This window comes from Loxodonta africana, chromosome 18 (genome assembly GCF_030014295.1).
Source record: "Loxodonta africana isolate mLoxAfr1 chromosome 18, mLoxAfr1.hap2, whole genome shotgun sequence".
In the NCBI taxonomy this organism is placed as follows: Eukaryota; Metazoa; Chordata; class Mammalia; order Proboscidea; family Elephantidae; genus Loxodonta; species Loxodonta africana.
Genome location: NC_087359.1, coordinates 58,061,439 through 58,079,220, shown reverse-complemented (window position 1 = coordinate 58,079,220; position 17,782 = coordinate 58,061,439). Strand labels below are relative to the sequence as shown.

Below are 17,782 nucleotides of genomic sequence, written 5' to 3'. Positions count from 1 at the left end.
TATGTGTTTATTAGAGGAATAACTCCCTTTCAAATCATGTCAAATTATATTATTTCTTCTGGTATTGGGCTGCCCAGCAAAAGGGAACTAAGCCAGGGAGGTGTAAATGTGAGAACATTCCTTTTAATATTATAAATTACAATAATAACAAGGAATAAAACTTTAAGCTCACTGAATCTAATCAGTTGTCCTACTCTCAGGAAAGAGTACCTCTAGAATCTATCGAAATCCGTGGTTGTATGTTTTATTTGTGAAGGTGAGACTCCTAAGAGAGGTGAGGGCAGGGTTAGGTGCCTTGGAAGGTTTAGAGAACAATTACTAAGGTTTGGAGTTTAGATAACAGCTTATTCAATATTATTCTGAACTCTGCCATTTATTTCTACTAATTTAATATCAAATAGCTAATTGAGGCAATATTTTTCTTTTACTTTTCCTAGAGATTTATCCTGCAATAAAATACAGTCTATTGAAAGACGTACATTTGAACCACTACCTTTTTTACGGTCTATGTAAGTTACAAATAAGACTTAATTCTATTTAGAATCTTTATAAAATCTAATTGTAAATCTTTTTGCTGTTCATTTTGAAGTCTTAAACTTGTGTTAGTGGAAAGCTACTAAAGTTATGTAGCAAATCCTTTTCCACTGTGGCAAAGATTAGTGTGAGAATTATTACACAGATAAGAGGGAATCATTCTAGAGCACTGGTTCCCAACTGGGGCAGTTTTGCACCGAGGGGACATTTGGTAATGTCTAGAGGCATTTTTGGTTATCGCCAACTGTGAGTGTGCTACTGGCATCCTAGTGGGAAGATGCCAGGAATGCTGCTAAACATCCTACAACGCACAGAACAGCCCTCACAACAACAAGTTTGTTGTTGTTATTTGTGAATTCCCGTTGAGATGGCCATGATTCATGGTGACCCCATGTACAACAGAACAAAGTGTTGCCTGGCCCCATGCTATCTTCATAATTATTGCAAGAAAACTTTACCTAGCCCCAAATGTCAATAGTGCTAAGGTTGAGAAACCCTGTTCTAGAGAAGTAAAGATCACTTAATCTAGGTACTTACTATTTACTGTTTTGTACCTAAGATGTGTAAATAGGAAAGAATAAATCATAAGCAAATATCTTCCATAATGAGATTTCCTTAGTGTCTGGAGGGAGTGTTGCAGTTAGTGTTCATCATATATAAATTAGAATCATTGCCAAAGGAGGGGTGTTCTGAAAGAATACCTTTATTTATTTATTTATTTATTTATTCATTTATTTATTTATTTTCTCTTGTTTGTGTCTGTTTGTAGAAACCTTGGTTGCAATTTAATCACAGAACTTGGCTTTGGAACGTTTCAGGCCTGGCATGGAATGCAGTTTTTACAGACGTTGTAAGTGGGATAGAAGATGGACACATGGGAAGAGATTATGTGTGAAAACATCAAACTGTATCAGTTAGCTGGGTGTATGAGCAAGTAGAAATTCTGAAACATGTATGTCTTAAGATCGATTTTTTCAAATGAGGAAACTAAGGCACAAAGAGGCCAAGAGAGCTGTCTAACTCATATGTGGCACGTTCTGCTTGCCCTAGTACTGACCTTTGGCGCGGGCACTAAATGCACCGAGCAAGTAACACGCAAACTAGCCCTGTCGTGGGGATCCCAGTGCTGCTGCTCGGGTGTGTGGATGGTCCTAGGAATTCCACTTTTGAATTTAACTTTCATTCCAGCTCACGTGTAAAGTTCCTCCCTGCTCAAATGTATGCAATGTGTAGCCACACAGCACAAGGCTTAGCACAGAGTCCTCCAGAGAGCGAAGGGTTGGGGTGCTTTTTCAGCCATCAGCTTCTTTTAGACTGTACAGTAAAAAGAATTCTGGAAACACGCCAGAGTGCGCTTCTCTCCCTAGCCACCATTATTTTTCAAACAGTATATATCCTTTTCAAAAAGTTACGAATTATCTATGCATAGAGGGAATCTCTGAGGGATGAAGAAAAACAGTGTTTGTTAAGGGATAGTGTGAAAAGTGTTAATAAGGAAAACACATTGCTCTAACCTAATTCCAAATGCCTTCTTTCCTGACTACTCTTCAAACAAGAAGTGTGGGTTTTATTCTCTTTCAGCTTGAAAATTCTGTGATTTCTCTTTGATTCCAGCCAATGATAGTGGGTATGTTCACTGACCTTAAGGGAAATTTGGACAAAAGATGGAGCTTGTCCTCTAAACCTGACTTTGGAAAAGACTGCCTGATGGTTCAGCAATCCATGTCACACAGTTCATGTCGGGTGTGCCTGGAGCCTGATTAACATCCCGCAGATGCCAACCTGTAGCCACCTGCCCCACCGTTAATTTGCTGATGCTGAACTTGGGGAAAGGAAGCTTAAGGGTCTCTTTTTCTTTTGTTGGCACCAGAGACTCTTATGAAGAGTCTGTGATAAGAGACCAGAGAGCTGGGTGGTTAGCTCCCACACCAAGAAACTTTGGTAGCTTCAATAACAAGGTCGTAATGTCCCTGGTAAGAATTGTTTTCACTGTAATTATGTAGGCAACATAGGGGGAAAAGTGGATATCACACTTTAATGAATGAGATCAATGAAAAACGTTCACTGACCACTGTGTGTCAGGCACTGTACTAAGTGCTGGGTGTACAAAGAGGAATGGGACAGGACTTTGTCCCCAAGAGACTTTCAGAATGGAAGAAGGAAGTGGAGGTTGATGAGAAAACATAGAAGAGCCACGCTAGGATCCCTGCGCAGAGTAACAAGGTAGGGGGATGACAAAGGAGGGGAAAGGGCTGAGCACTTAACCACTGTGCCACCAGGGCTCCTTTTTAGCGGCATACCTTGATTCAAATCACATTTTTATTCATTTATTTCCAATACTAAAAAAAAAACAAACACAGAGCCGTCAAGTCGATTCCAACTCACAGCACGTAGGACAGAGTAGAACTGCCCCATAGGGTTTCCAAGGCTGTAATCTTTACAGAAGCAGAACGCCTCATCTTCCTCCAGTGGAGTGGCTGATGGGCTCCCACCGCCGATCTGTAAGTTAGTGCTTAACCACTGTGCCAACACAGGGCTCCAGAGGAAGGGTAGGAGATTAGACAAAATTCATAGAAAAAAGTGGATAGAGGAGAGACCAACTTTCGTATCTCAAATTTCTGTGTTCATCTTAAAAAACAGAGAAGGGCATTTGCTAAATAGTAATGAAAGAATTAGAGCTAGCTAGTATTGGAAAGAAAACCCTGGTGGCGTCGTGGTTAAGGGCTACAGCTGCTAACCAAAGGGTCTGCAGTTCACATCCACCAGGTGCTCCTTCGAAACTCTATGGGGCAGTTCTACTCTGTCCTCTAGGGTCGCTATGAGTCGGAATGGACTCAACGGCACTGTGTTTGGTTTTTTTTAGTATTGGAAATAAATGAATAAAAATGTGATTTGAATCGAGGTATGCTGCTGAAAAGGAGCCCTGGTGGCACAGTGGTTAAGTGCTCAGCTGCTAACTAAAAGGTCGGCCATTCGAACCTACCAGCCACTCCAAGGGAGAAAGACGTAGCAGTCTGCTTCCAGGAAGACTACAGCCTTGGAAACCCCACGGGGCATTTCTGCTCTGCCCTATAGGGTCCCTTTGAGTTGGAATTAACTCGACAGCAACGAGTATACTCCTAAAACTAATACAGAGGCATGTTGAAAAGATTGGCACAATTGCCACAATGTGGGTTGGAAGCTGGGCTCCTTCTTTGTTTTGGATCAAATTTTTCTAATAGGTAGTTTGCCACAGGTAAAATATAAGCTTTATTGCAACTGTTTCCAAAGGCAAATTGCCAAGAGAAGATGCTACCTCTGAAAAGCTAAGTAATTTTATAACCTGTGTGGCACAGCACTGGAGCGTTTACAAGTTGGAACAGTGTTTTTCCTGCATTAAAAACGTTTTTATAAAAAGGTCCCAGCGGAGGTGGGTTTATCTTGAATTGAACAAAGCTTAAACCTCAGGGTCCCTTACTTCCAGAGAAACCTTCCAAGGTCCTAGGACGGGCCCTAGGGGTTTTTGTACTTACACTTTTGCACTTTTCTATTAAAGAGAATTTACAAATTAGATAAGCTTCAGACTGAACAAAACCTAGGTTCCAGCTAATTATAACCCAGTAAATCTCCTGAGAAGGAGCCCTGGTGCCTCAGTGGTTAAACGCTTGGCTGCTAACGGAAAGGACAGCAGTTCAAACCCACCAGCGATCTGAGGGAGAAAGATGTGGCGGTCTGCGTCTGTAAAGATGCCAGCCTTGGAAACCCTATGGGGCAGTGCTGCTCTGTCCGGTAGGGTCACTGTGAGTTGGAAACAACTCGACAGCAGCCGTAGCAACAGCAGCAGCAGCAGCAGGTCTCCTGAGTGAAGCCTCCGTGTTGTTACAAACCCCAGCTGAACACGTTAGAAGTGTAAAGAGTCAGTCTTCTCTGAATCTGAAATCCGCCTCAAAGACGTGCCAAGACCTTATTAGTTAAGCAGCGCTCTTTGAATAGTAGTAGTAATTATACCTCTTTCAGATGAAATCAGGGATGAAATACATTGTGGAAAACAAGCAGGGGTGGATAATCCTAAATGTTAAGTATGCCTTTTATTTCTGACTTTAAAGTGCTTCTCCTTTATTCACCTAAACAGGTCCAGACTGGTGGCTAATTAAAAAAAAATTCTTTTAGTCAAGTTTATTGGTTCTAACCATACAAGCTCCATGATTTTAAAAACGGACAGATTCTACAACATAGAGAGGCTATACCTTATTCAGATAGAGCATGTTTACATGCTGACTTGTCTGTGACACATCAAGAGAGAATAAGTTGAAAATCCAAGCCTAATTCCTATTGAATTATTTGCCCCACTACTGACAATATCAGTGAGGTAGGTGAGGCCACACTCTGAAGGCCAGTTGAGCTTCATCACAGAGATTACCTACCACTCCCCCAGTCAACTAGCATCGGTTCCCTTTAGATAGAGGTAGACACACAAAAGATAACACACTTCGGGATGTTGTCATCACTTTTTGGTGTGTACTGGAATCCTGGCAGCTTCTTCTTAGAAAGGCATGAACATTAAAGATGAAAAGAAACAACTTGGGTCTGTTCCTTGGAATAATTTAGGGTAGCTGTTTAATTTGTAATGGTTCAAAAGTGTTTAGACTGTCACACCCAGCAAGTATTACACTTGTCTTTTTCCATCTTTATCTTGTTCTTCCCACTCAAGCTATCTTCTTTTCTCTCTGAAGCTTAGTAGTTCTTCCTCTGCCCCATGATATTTCTTTAAAACCTATACTTGTTAGGTATTTCTTATTATACTCCACACACTACACTAAGTAGTTTTACCTATTATACCAAGTAAGATGGCATGCATAACGGTCTTACCATCGGGCCTGGCACATAGGGAAATGCTCAATGCATGTTAGCTCATGATGTATCTCATTTTCGTTTTCTCAGTAAGTCTTGTGATATAGATATTATTATCCCCATTTTACAGATGAGGAAATTGAAACTCAGAGATGTTGGGTAGCTTGCCTGGGTACACACTGTTAATAAGTGGGCCGAGCCACTGAGGAGATTCACAGCAATTCTCTATGCAGCTCTCCACTCCTTGTAATGTGAGTGTATGAGGGCAGTTTGACTTTTTGTGCATTGTGTCTTGAAGTTGCTTTCTTACTTGGACAGGACCATTAGAGCAGAGAGCTTCATTTTCCTATGAAAACCCCATGGAGCCCCTCACCATGCCATCCCGGGGTAGGCCTAGGATTTGTGCTCACTGGCCAGTGCAGATATGACATCGTTACCTCTGAGCACCTACTCTGTGCCCAGCCCATGCTAGGTGCTTTACACATGTGCTTTCATTTAATCTTCAAACTACCTTGTGTGAGAAATGGTGCTACATAAGGCTCAGAGAAGTGAATTACTCAAGGCACTTCACCAGAAGGTGGCAGAGTCAGAACTCAAACCCAGCTCTGCCTGATTCCAGGGCCCTTGCTTCCTCTACTGTTCCTCTCTGCTTCTTTGTACACCCAGTCAGAGAGTCTTCTTCCAGGCTGTTCTCCTAACTTCAATTCAAAGATAGGCTAACCATTTCAGGTTCTTTAGGCTTTGCCCCTGAGAAAGTTTCTGTGATGTCATCAGAGGTCTTGTATTGAGGAGCTTCATGTGGGCAGTCATGTTCTCATGGCTCATGGATCTATGTGATGAGTAAAGGAAAGGGGTCACTCCATCCCCAAGTACTTTCAGACATATCAGAAGAAGGTCTAGGTCACTCTGCTTATTTTTTTGATTACCTTCCTCCAAGGAATCGTTTTTTCCCTGCTTGTCTTGAAATTCTAGAATAGATAGTTTGGGAATTTGTCCTATTTTTAATTTATTTTCACTGCCTGCTTTGGATATTTTTTCAGCTAATGCTGTTAGAATTTCAGGACACTCAGGACAGTGATGACAGGCCTCGGTCCTCAATTCTTCTCTGTGTATTCAGTTAATAGAAAGGACACATAACCCATCTGTCTGGACCTGTGTAGAAGAATTGGGAGAAAAAAATATAAGAGGTAAGAAATGTTCCCTTATGTTGTGAGCCCCCTTTCATCTGTACCTTTGTTCTATAGCAAAAGGCCTATGCAAAATATTTGTATTTTCTACCAAAGACACAAGGGAACAATTAGACCAAATGACTAATGGACCATGAGTACTACAGCCTCCACCAGACAGAGTCCAGCACAACTATATGTTGCCTGGCTACCACCATCAACTGCTCTGACAGGGATAATGATAGAGCGTTCCAGACAGGGCTGGAGAAAAATGTGGAACAAAATTCTAACTCACACACACACACACAAAAACAGACTTACTGATCTGATAGAGACTGAAGAAATTCCAAGAGTATGGCTCCTGGATACCCTTTTAGCTCAGTAACAAAGTCAGTCCTGAGGTTCACCCTTCAGCCAAAGATTAGACAGGCCCATAAAGCAAAATGAGATTAAATGGGCACACCAGCCCAGGGGCAAGGAAAAGAAGGCAGGAGGGGAAAGGAAAGCTGGTAATAGGGAATCCAGGGTTGAGAAGGAGAGAGGGTTAGTATGTCATGGGGTTGATAACCAGTGTCACAAAGCAATATGTGTATTAATTGTTTAATGAAAAGCTAGTTTGTCTGTAACCCTTCATCTAAAGTACAATGAAAATAGATTTTAAAAAATTTAAAAGAAATCCTTTGGAATTTATGTATATATATACATATATATATAATCTTTCATACATAATTATTAAATATCAACAGTAAACTTTATTGGAAATGTATCTCCTAAAAAATATATTTGTATTTTATTCTTCTAATAAGATACACTTTAAAAAATAATTTAGAAAAATATTTCTTGAACTTTGACTTTGGGACAGGCTCTGAGCTAATAAAAAGTATTGCCACATTTTTCTCCGATAAAGATAAGCCCATGAATATCAAATAGGCAATAGGCTAGGAGTCAGGAGTTCTCGTCTCTGAACTCTTTAACTAGCTAGCTGTGGGACCCTAAACCTATTCTGCAACCCCACTGCACCTTAGTTCATCTCTAAAATGAAGGGATTGAACCAGAAATGGAAATGATCTCTAGTGCATCGTCCACCGTAATTCTGTAAAACCATTAGCCTCATTTAGTTTGTCCAAAAGACTTGCAGAGTCCCCCAAACGTGAGCTGTTAAGTCATTTCTCTCAACCAAGCACAAGCTTGGTGAAGGGAAGAATGCTGTAAAGGCAGGAGGAGGAAAGAGGATAATAGAGAGTGTCCCCATATTTTGATTTCATTAGGGGCAAATTTGAGCATCCTAATGCCAGTTGCAGAAGGGCTGTTTAATTAAGAGGAAACACTAAGCTGATGGCTGTGAGGTCATGGATGATCTGTTAGGAAAGATCAGAGGCTGAGCGGGACCACAGTAGTAGGTTATGGACAGAGTGGGAGGGAAAAGTAGAACAAAATTCAGACTCATAAATAAACCAGACTTACTGGTCTGATAGAGACCGGTGGATCCCCTGAGAATTTGGCCCTTAGACACCCTTCAAACTTGGAACTGAAATCACTCCCGGAGATCACATTACAGCCAAACAGTAGACAGGCCTGTAAAATAAACAGTAACACCAGTGAGGAATGTACGCCTCAGAACAATCAGCTACATAAGACCTAAAGGGCAGCATTTGCCCAAAAGCAAAGTTCAGAAGGATGGTAGGGGCAGGAAAGCTGGGCGAATGGACATGGGGAACCCAGGAAGAAGGGAGAGAGTGCTGACACATTCAGGGGTTTGCAACCAATGTCATGAAACAAGCTGTGTAGAAACTGTTGAATGAGAAACTAATTCGCTCTGTAAACTCTCACCTAAACGAAAACAATGTGTTCAAAAAAAAAGGAAGGAAAGAGCAGAGGTTTGGAGAACTGAGGTAATCTGGGAGGAAGAATACAAAACTTTGGTACACTGTGTTGGCTGTATATTGCTTTAGGAACCCTGGTGATACAGCGGTTGAGACGTCAGCTGCTACCTGAAAGGTCGGCGGTTCAAACCCACCAGCTGCTCCTCGGGAGAAAGAAGTGATAGTCTGCTTCTGTAAAGAAGCAGAAGATCAAATACAGCCTTGGAAACCCTATTGGGCATTTCTACTGTGTTCTGTAGGGTTGCTATGAGTCAGAATCTCCTCCAGGACAATGGTTTTTTAATATATATTCTCTAATTGTCATTCTTAATGGCTGGGGGAAAAGTAGGCAGGGAGAGATCCAAAGCTGGGTGGGCTCACTTCCACAGTGCCCATCAGTGAACTTAAAGATTTTAAAAAGACAAGGAAAAGGAGCCCTTGTTTGGGGAACCATGCTCAACCAGACATGTGACACATTCTTTCCCTTTATAACATCTTCCTGAATATTAACTACTGTTTTAAATCAAACTCATTAATACTACTAAAATAAATCTGGAAGAATGCACTAGACTAGAAAGACTAGGGGAGATCACAAGGCAAGAACAAGCTAAGTGGCTCCCAGACACACCACTTACTAACTCTGACTTTGGGTGAGGAAGAGTCTTCGTCCCCCTTTTCTCCATCTACCAACACACCTGATCTCTGGACACTGGCACTCTGTGTACTGCAAGATGGTTCTTTTTTTCAAGGAGATATAATTTGCCTACCACAAAATTCACCATTTTAAAGTGTGCAGTTGAGGGGTGTGTTGACAAAATTGTGTAACCATCACTACTACCTAATTCTGGAATACTTCATCACCCCAATAAGAAATCCCATACCCTCCCTCCAACCTCTGGCAACCACTGTTCTACTTTCTTTTCTGTCTCCATAGATTTGCCTGTTGTGGACATTTTGTATAAATGGAATCATAAAATATATGGCATTTTATGTCCAGCTTCTCTCAGTATAATAGGACAAAGTAGAACCGCCCTATGGAGTTTCCCAAGAGTGGCTGGTGGATTCAAACTGCCAACCGTTTGCTTAGCAGCTGAGCTCTTAACCACTGTGCCACCAGGGCTCCATGTATCAGTACTTCTTTCCTTTTGATGGCCAAATGATGTTCTACTGTATGGTTATGCCACCTTTCGTTATTCCATTCATCATTTAATAGCCATTTGGATTGTTTCCACGTTTGGGCTGTTATGAACAATGCTGCTGTGAACATTTGTGTATAAGCTTCTGTGTGAACTACAGCTTTTAATTCCCTGGAGCACATGCCAAGAAGTGGAATTGCTGAGTCACACTGTGACTCTGTGTCTACATGTTGAGGACCTGCCAACTTTTCCACTGTGATTGCCCTTTTTTACATTTTTACTACCAATGTATGAAGATTCCATTTTCTCAGCATCTTTGCCAATCCTTGTTATCTTCTTTTTTTTCAATAACTTTATTTCATTTTTTGTTGTTGTTGATATTATCTGTCTTTAAAGCCATCCTAGGAAATGCGAAATGGTACCTCATTGTGGTTTTGATTGGCATTTCCTTGATGGGTAAATGATATTGAGCAACTTTTCATCTGCTTATTGGCCATTTATATATCTCTTTGGAGAAATTTCTATTCAAATCCTTTTCCCATATTTCAACTGTGTTATTTGTCTTTTTATTGTAGAGTTGTAAAAGTTCTTTATATATTGTGGATATAAAAACAAACACACCAAACCAGTTGCCTTCAACTGTAGGGTTTCCAAGGAGCAGCTCGGGGATTCAAACTGGTGACCTTTTAGTCAGCAGCTGAGCTCCTAACCATTGTGGCACCAGGGCTCCGTACTGTGGATACTAGACCCTTATTCCCCGGATGGTGCCAATGGTTAATGCGCTTGGCTACAAACTAAAAGGCTGGAGGTTCAAGTCCACCCAGAGGCACTTGGGAAGAAAGGCCTGATGATCTCTGTCTGAAAAATCAGGAATGGAAGACCCTTTGGAGCCTAGTTTTACCCTGACATACATGAACATAGATGAACGAAATATTTAGTCATGAGAGACAATTAGGGAAGAGAAATTAGAAGAGAAAGTGTAGTTCTCATGAGGCTCTCCCAGATGAGGAGATGAAATTCGAAAAGGTTTATACCTATGTTTAATGCTCTCAAAATTGAGGATAAAAACAGCTGCTGTTTTCAACCTCATTTTCTTCATACAGATTAAACATAGGGTTTGGAGTCAGACAGGACTGAGTTCAAATCCTAAATCTGCTTCTTATTAGCTTGGTGACCTAGGACAAATTAGATAATCTCTCTGTACCTCAGTTTCCTCATCTGTAAAATGGGGTAATGATAATGTCGACCATATAAGGTTATTGTGAGTTTCCAGTGTGAAATGCTGGTCATAATACCTGCAAGTTCAGTTGGTAATACGTGTAATAATTATTATTCCATAATGTTCTGCAAAAGTACCCTAATGACTCTTGAACAGAGTTAACCTAAAGGCAGTTTCTTTTCTTTCTTATTTTTTTTTTTAAGAATTGAGGAAAAATTCAATTCTACATTTTGGAATAAAAATTTGTGTAAAAATGAATATTCATTTTATTGATGTGTAAGCAAAATGTTATTTATTTATTCAACATATTTACTAACCACCTGGTAAATGTCAGGCACTATGCCAGGTACAAGGATGACACCAATGGCAGGTTGTGGTCCCTGCCCTCAAGAAGCTGGCAGTCCAGGAGACTGACATGTAAAGGTGATGCCATCAGTGGAACAAGGGCTGTGATACAAGAATGCACCTGGAGTGTGTGACAGAACTGTGGCTTCCCCAAGTTCCTCTTCTTAGATTTACCCTCTTCCCCTTTGGTACCAAGGCCAAAGTATTGGTCCTTTTTTTAAAATTGGGCGAATTATGCCATGGAATTGTTTGAAGTTCTGAACACTGAAATGAAAGCACCTTGAATTATGGAGGACACTGGAAATAGTATTTCCTACGGAGCAAAGGCTTCCTCCCAGCATAGTCACTTCCAGGGTTTTCTGGCCGAATGAGGTTCCAGGTTTCTTCCTGAAGTTCTTTGGTGTATTTTTTCTTTGTTATCCACCTTTCTTTTCTCACTCACTCTCTTTCTTTTCTCCACTTATCTTCTAATTCCCAAAGGAAGAGTGCTTTATGGATTCAAAGGGTGATTTATAGCTTAAGGCAGAAAATGATTTTTGGTTTTTTTTACCTGCAATTTCCGTACAAAAAAAAAAAGAAAAGAGTATAAACTTTCATGGAAGTCATTGAAAATGCAGATAATTTTAACTCCATTGCATTTTTCCAGAGTTCTCAATCGTAATCCTCTGACAGCCATCGAAGACTCGTATCTTTTTAAATTGCCAGCATTAAAATATTTGTAAGTATTGCAACAATCTCATGGGTTATGAGATGATTTTGATTCTTCATTTTTACTTTCATCAAAAATTAAGTATTTTGCATTTAGGCTAAAAAGACATAATTTTCATTTGGTTATTGAAAAAAGTTATTGGCAAAGAAAAGGATTAAGAAAGGATGTATACTGGGCAAGACAGCAACAGGGGAAGAGAGCAATGTTGAAGAACACATAAGGATATGGTATATGCAGATAAATGTAGAACTGTCATTTATTCAAAAAAGCAAAGAGGTTAGGGTGTACATTATAAAAAGAGCAAGGAATCAGGAGAGCTTAATACAATAGGGGAATGAGAAGTGGGATAATGGTAAAAGACTCCAGGTTCTACTGTTCTGTGCCGACATGATCCATTTGATGATGCAAATAAACTTGAAGAGCTTTCTGGAGCTATCTTCTGTGGCAAATAAACTCAAGCTAGCTTGTTTTACAGAGAAGCCAAAATTGAAGTAATTACCTGTCCTTCAGTATCTTTTGCAGTATAGAATTTTTGTCTTTGGGTTCATATCATGAACGTTTGGTCTTTCTCCTTCAGAGACATGGGAACAACACAAGTGTCACTTACAACAGTTGAGAACATCCTCATAATGACACTCAAGTTGGAAAAACTGTAAGTCATGTTTTTCTTAGATTTTTTTTCAGGTTTATTTTATCATTTTAAAGTCCGTTTATTGAGGTCTAATTACATGTTATCAAATTCACCCTTTTTAAGTGTACACTTCGAGTTTTGACAAATAAATACACTTACATAACCACCACCACAATCAAGGTTAGAATATTTCTTTCATCCCAAAAAGGCCCCCTGTGCCCTTTGCCATCAATCACTTTCTGCCGCCAGCAGCCCCTGGCAACCACGTATCTCGTTTCTATCACTGTTGTTTTCCTTTTTGCAAAATATCTTATAAATGTGTTCATATAGTATGGAACCTTCAATGTTTGGCTTCTTTCACTTAGTGTAATCCCTCTGAGATTTGTCCGTGTTGTTGCATCTTTCAGTAGTTCACTCCTTTGTTTTGCTGAGTAGTATTCCAGTAGTATGGATGTATCACAGTTTGTTCATCCATTCATCAGTTGACGGACAGTTCGATTGTTTCCACCTTTGGCTATTGTGAATAAAGCTGCTGAAAACACTCGCAGGTCTTTGTGTAAACACAGGATTTCATTTCTTCGTGGTAAATACCTAGGAGAGGGATAGCTATATCACATGCTAAGGGCATATTTAGCTGTATAGGAAACTGCTAAACTGTTTTCCAAAGTGGCTGACCATTTTGCTTTCCCACCTGCAGTGGATGAGAGTTGCTATTGCTCTGCATTTTACCTAATGTGTATATTTCAGAAACCCTGGTTGGCGTAGTGGTTAAGTGCCACAGCTGCTAGCCAAAGGGTCGATAGTTCAAATCCGCCAGGCGCTCCTTGGAAACTCTATGGGGCAGTTCTACTCTGTCCTATAGGGTCGCTATGAGTTGGAATCGACTCAATGGCACTGGGTTTGGTTTTTGGTTTTTATGTATATTTCGGTCTTCGAAAAAGTTGTCACCTTTTCTGTACATTTGCAAATAAAAAGGTTGTTACAAATAAGATTTAAAAAAAAGTAAAGACAGCTCAGTACAAATATACCAATACTGTCTATTAATACCTGTACACTAGTAGTTGTATAAAGTATTTCACTGTGGTTTGAATTTGCATTTCTCTAATACTCAGTGATGGTGAGTGTCTGTTTATGTTCCTATTTGCCATTTGTATCTTCTTTAATGAAGTGCTCACATCTGTTAGAATTTTGTACTGGATACTTTTCTTATATTATTCAGTTGTAAAAGTGCTTTATATCTTCTGGATTATATATCCCTTCTCTCAAATGTGTGTTTTGTCAATATTTTCTCCCAGCCTGTGGCTGCCTTTTCATTCTCTTGAAAGTGTCTTTTGAAGAGCAGAAGTTTTTAATTTTGATGAAGTCTAATTTAGCAATTTTTTTTTTTTGTATACGGCTTGTGCTTCTTTTGTGTCTTATCTAAGAAATGTTTGTATAACTCAAAGTCACAAAGATTTTCTCCTGTGTTTTTTTTCCAGAAGTTGTATAGTTGTGTAGCTCTTCCAATTAGGTCTATGATCCATTTTGAGTTAATTTTCATATATGCTATGAGCTAAGGGTCGAATTTATGTATTACTATTTGTTGCATTAAAAAATGTTTTTGTAGGGCCCTGCTATAACAGTTGATTACACAGTTTACTGAAGCTTATTTGTGCCATCCCCCTCCAATAAAAAAAAAAAAAAAACAGGCTAAATAGAAATCTGCTGTTACGCTAAAGCTAGTTGAGGGGACTCCGTGAGATGAGTACGGAAACAGGCCCTGCATTTAGCCAACTGCTCTAGATGCTTTTGTCAGGTCACCTCCTTGATTCTTCTTACCACATCAGATCCTACGGGTCAGTGCTCTGGCCTCGTCTTCCTCAACCACCTGCAGCATCTGCCACAGTTGATCCCTCGCTTGTCAGCGAGATGCCATCCTCTCCAGATATTCAAAGTTCCCATCTGCAAACCAGCTTTCTCACTTAGTTTATACTAGGAAGGAGGGTTCAGTCTTCTCTTTCCATGACCATAAGTAGATGAGGAGAATGCTATCATTCTCTGTAGCCATGTGCCACCAAGGCCATGAAGAGATTAGAGAAACTGCCATCCTTGAGTTCATTATGGAAATGCCTTAGGAGTTTAGGTTGGGAGGAGATACTTCTGAATTAAACTGGAGATCAGTGTCAACCAATTCTAATCCCTATCCCCTTTATTCTAGGCATACCATACCCACTGCCGTCCTTACCCTTCTGTTGGGCACCTCTATCCTCCTGTTTATTTACCATATTCAAGAGCAGCAGTTGACCAATTGGTCCCCATCCAAGCGGCCAAGCCATATGCCCCAAGAACTCCTTCATGGAACTGGACAGCAGGTCTAACTGCTTCCATGTACTACTGCTCTCTTTACCAGGGGGCCAGAAGAACTGGATGGTAGCTGGCTACCGTTACTGAATATTTTGATCAAGGAATCTGTAGGGGAATCATGATCAAAAGGGGAAAAAATTTGGAACAGAATTTTAAATTCTTATGGAATGCAAACCAGACCTCTTGAGACTGGAAGAACCCCAGAATCTATCACTCTCAGAAAATCTTCAAACCATGACCCAAAATTATTCCCTGAAGTTATCTTTAAACTAAACAATGGTTTAGCTACATCAGTAAAGAATGTTCACCATGAGTGTAGCACTCTTTTAAAGAATTATCTGTATGTGATCAAATTGACAACAGTAACTATAAAGCATAGACAAGAAGTATAGGGGGTGGTCAATCTAAGTCCATGGTGGTGAAACAATATGGGTAGAGATAGCGAAAATGGTGATGCACTTGAAGAATGTAACCAATGTTATTGAACTGTACATGTACAATTTGAATGGATATATGTTCTGCTATATAGATTTTCACCAAGATTAAAAAAAAAAAAACGAACTTCATACACAGCCCTGTGGCCTTGGCCTGCTTCTACTACTTAAGTAATCCCATTAACATTTGTTTAATTCTCCTTATTTCCGTTTACAGGATCTTACCTAGCCATATGGCATGCTGCCTGTGCCAGTTTAAAAGTACCATTGAAGTTGTCTGCAAGACAGTGAAGCTGCATTGTGACAGTGGATGTCTGATAAACAGCACACGTTGCAGTGAGTCTGAAATGCTTCATGATAAATTTTAGACTAGCAATGTAAATGCTTTATTTTTATTCCTTCATTCATTCAGAGTCCCAGTGTAACTAGCTGGAAGAACTACTCCGTTGCTGAAAGTCAGATTCTCAGTTTGGTCAGTCAGTTAATAATGCTACTGATCCACATGCATAAAGGAACAAGAGAAAGGAAAGCAAAGGGGACGGGAATAACCTTAGTGGGCCACATGCTCTGTACCCTGCTCTGTGCTTGGGCGTTACCCCAAAATGGTAACTTATTCAGGTAGCGTATTGTGGCTTGTAAACTCATTTCATGTGGATTATGTCTCAAGTACGCCCTGCCTTAGGACACGTATAGATTCGTTTTTGTTTGTTTTCTTTCTGCGTTTGCAATTTCATAAAAGAGTACAAGTAATAATGCTTTATAAAAGTTGTATTTGAAGTCTCAGAGTTTCTGGTCCTATAACCAGAAGCTGCTACCTGGATCTCATAATGAATGAGAGGGCACTTCCATTCTTAGACTGTCCAACTCTAAACTTGCTCTGAATCTCAAGCTTTTCTATTCCCAGGACAAAAAAGCAGGTGCTTTGAAGTGTTTTTTTTTTTCTGTATATTAGTTTATCGGCACTAACTTCATGAGTTCCAAAATGTGATCACCTCCACATGAGAGAGCCCGAATATGGGCCGCTAACCGTGACCTGGAACAAATAATAAACAATAACACTTTGCTGTTATTGTTAGGTGCTGTTGAGTCAGTTCTGACTCATAGCAACTATACGTACAAGGGAAAAAAACACTGCCCAGTCCTACACCATCCCCATAATCATTGCAGTGTCTGAGCCCCTTGTTGCATTCATTGTGTCAGTCCATCTCATTGAGGGTCTTCCTCTTTTTCCCTGACCCTCTACTTTACCAAGTATGATGTCTTTCTTCAGAGACTGGTCCCTGCTGGTAACATATCCAAAGTATATGAGATGAAGTCTCACAATTCTCCCTTCTAAGGATCATTCTGCCTATACTTCTTCCAAGACAGATTTGTTGGTTCTTCTGGCAGTCCATGGTATATTCAGTATTCTTCAGCGACACCATAATTCAAAGGTGTTGATTCCTCTTCAGTCTTCCTTATTCATTGTCCAGCTTTTGCATGCATATGAGGTGATTGAAAATACTGTGGCTTCGGTCAGGTGCACCTTAGTCCTCAAGGTGAAAGTTCGCTCTTGAACACTTCATAGAGGTCTTTTGCAGCAGATTTACCCAGTGAAATGCATCATTTGATTTCTTGACTGCTGCCTCCATGGGCATTGATTGTGGATCCAAGTAAAAAGAAGTCCTTGAAAATTTCAACCTTTTTTCCATTTATCATGATGTTGCTTATTGGTCCAGTTGTGAGAATTTTTGTTTTCTTATGTTGAGGTGTAATCCATACTGAAGGCTGTGGTCTTTGATCTTCATCAGTAAGTGCTTCAAATCCTCTTCACTTTAGTAAGCAAAGTTGTATCATCTCCACATCGAAGATTGTTAATGTCTTCCACGAATCCTGATGCTGTGTTCTTCTTCATATAGTTCAGCTTCTCTGATTATTTGCGCAGCATAGAGATCGAATAAGTATGGTGAAAGGATATAACCCTGACACACACCTTTCCTGATTTTAAACCATGCAGTATCCCTTTGTTCTATTCGAACAACTGCATCTTGGTCTATGTACAGTTTCTGCATGAACGTAATTAAGTGTTGTCACTTGGTCATACTGTGGTGTTGCTGTGATGCTGGCAGCCATGTCACCAGTCTTTCAAATACTAACAGGGTCACCTATTGTGGACAGGTTTCAGTAGAGCTTCCAGACCAAGACAAACTGGAAAGAAGGACCTGGTGATCTACTTCTGGAAAAACTGGTCAGTGAAAAACCTTATGAAGAGCAGCAAAACATTGTTTGTTATAGTGCTGAAAGATGAGCTCCTCAGGTTGGAAGGCATTCAAAATATGACTGGGGAAGAGCTGCCTCCTTAAAGTAGAGTCAACCTTAATCCTATGAAGGGGATAAAGCTTTCGGGACCTTCATTTCCTGATGCGACACAACTCAAAATGAGAAAAAACAGCTGCAAGCACCCATTAATAATCTGAATGTGGAATGCACAAAGTATGAATCAAAGAAAATTGAAAGTCATCAAAAATGAAATGGAAGACTTAAAGATTGATATCGTAGGTATTGGTAACCTGAAGTGGACTGGTATTGGTCAT

General features: G+C 40.1%; 1 protein-coding gene across 1 annotated transcript in view; it reads left to right on the top strand.

Moving 5' to 3' along the window:
- Positions 1 to 17,782, top strand: part of LOC135228014 (leucine-rich repeat-containing protein 37A3-like) — a 38,523-nt gene that overhangs the window by 14,549 nt on the left and 6,192 nt on the right. The window contains exons 4-6 of the mRNA XM_064270332.1: positions 11,739 to 11,810; positions 12,379 to 12,453; positions 15,427 to 15,545. Coding sequence (XP_064126402.1) covers positions 11,739 to 11,810; positions 12,379 to 12,453; positions 15,427 to 15,545 — 266 coding nt within the window. The remainder of the gene's footprint in view (positions 1 to 11,738; positions 11,811 to 12,378; positions 12,454 to 15,426; positions 15,546 to 17,782) is intronic.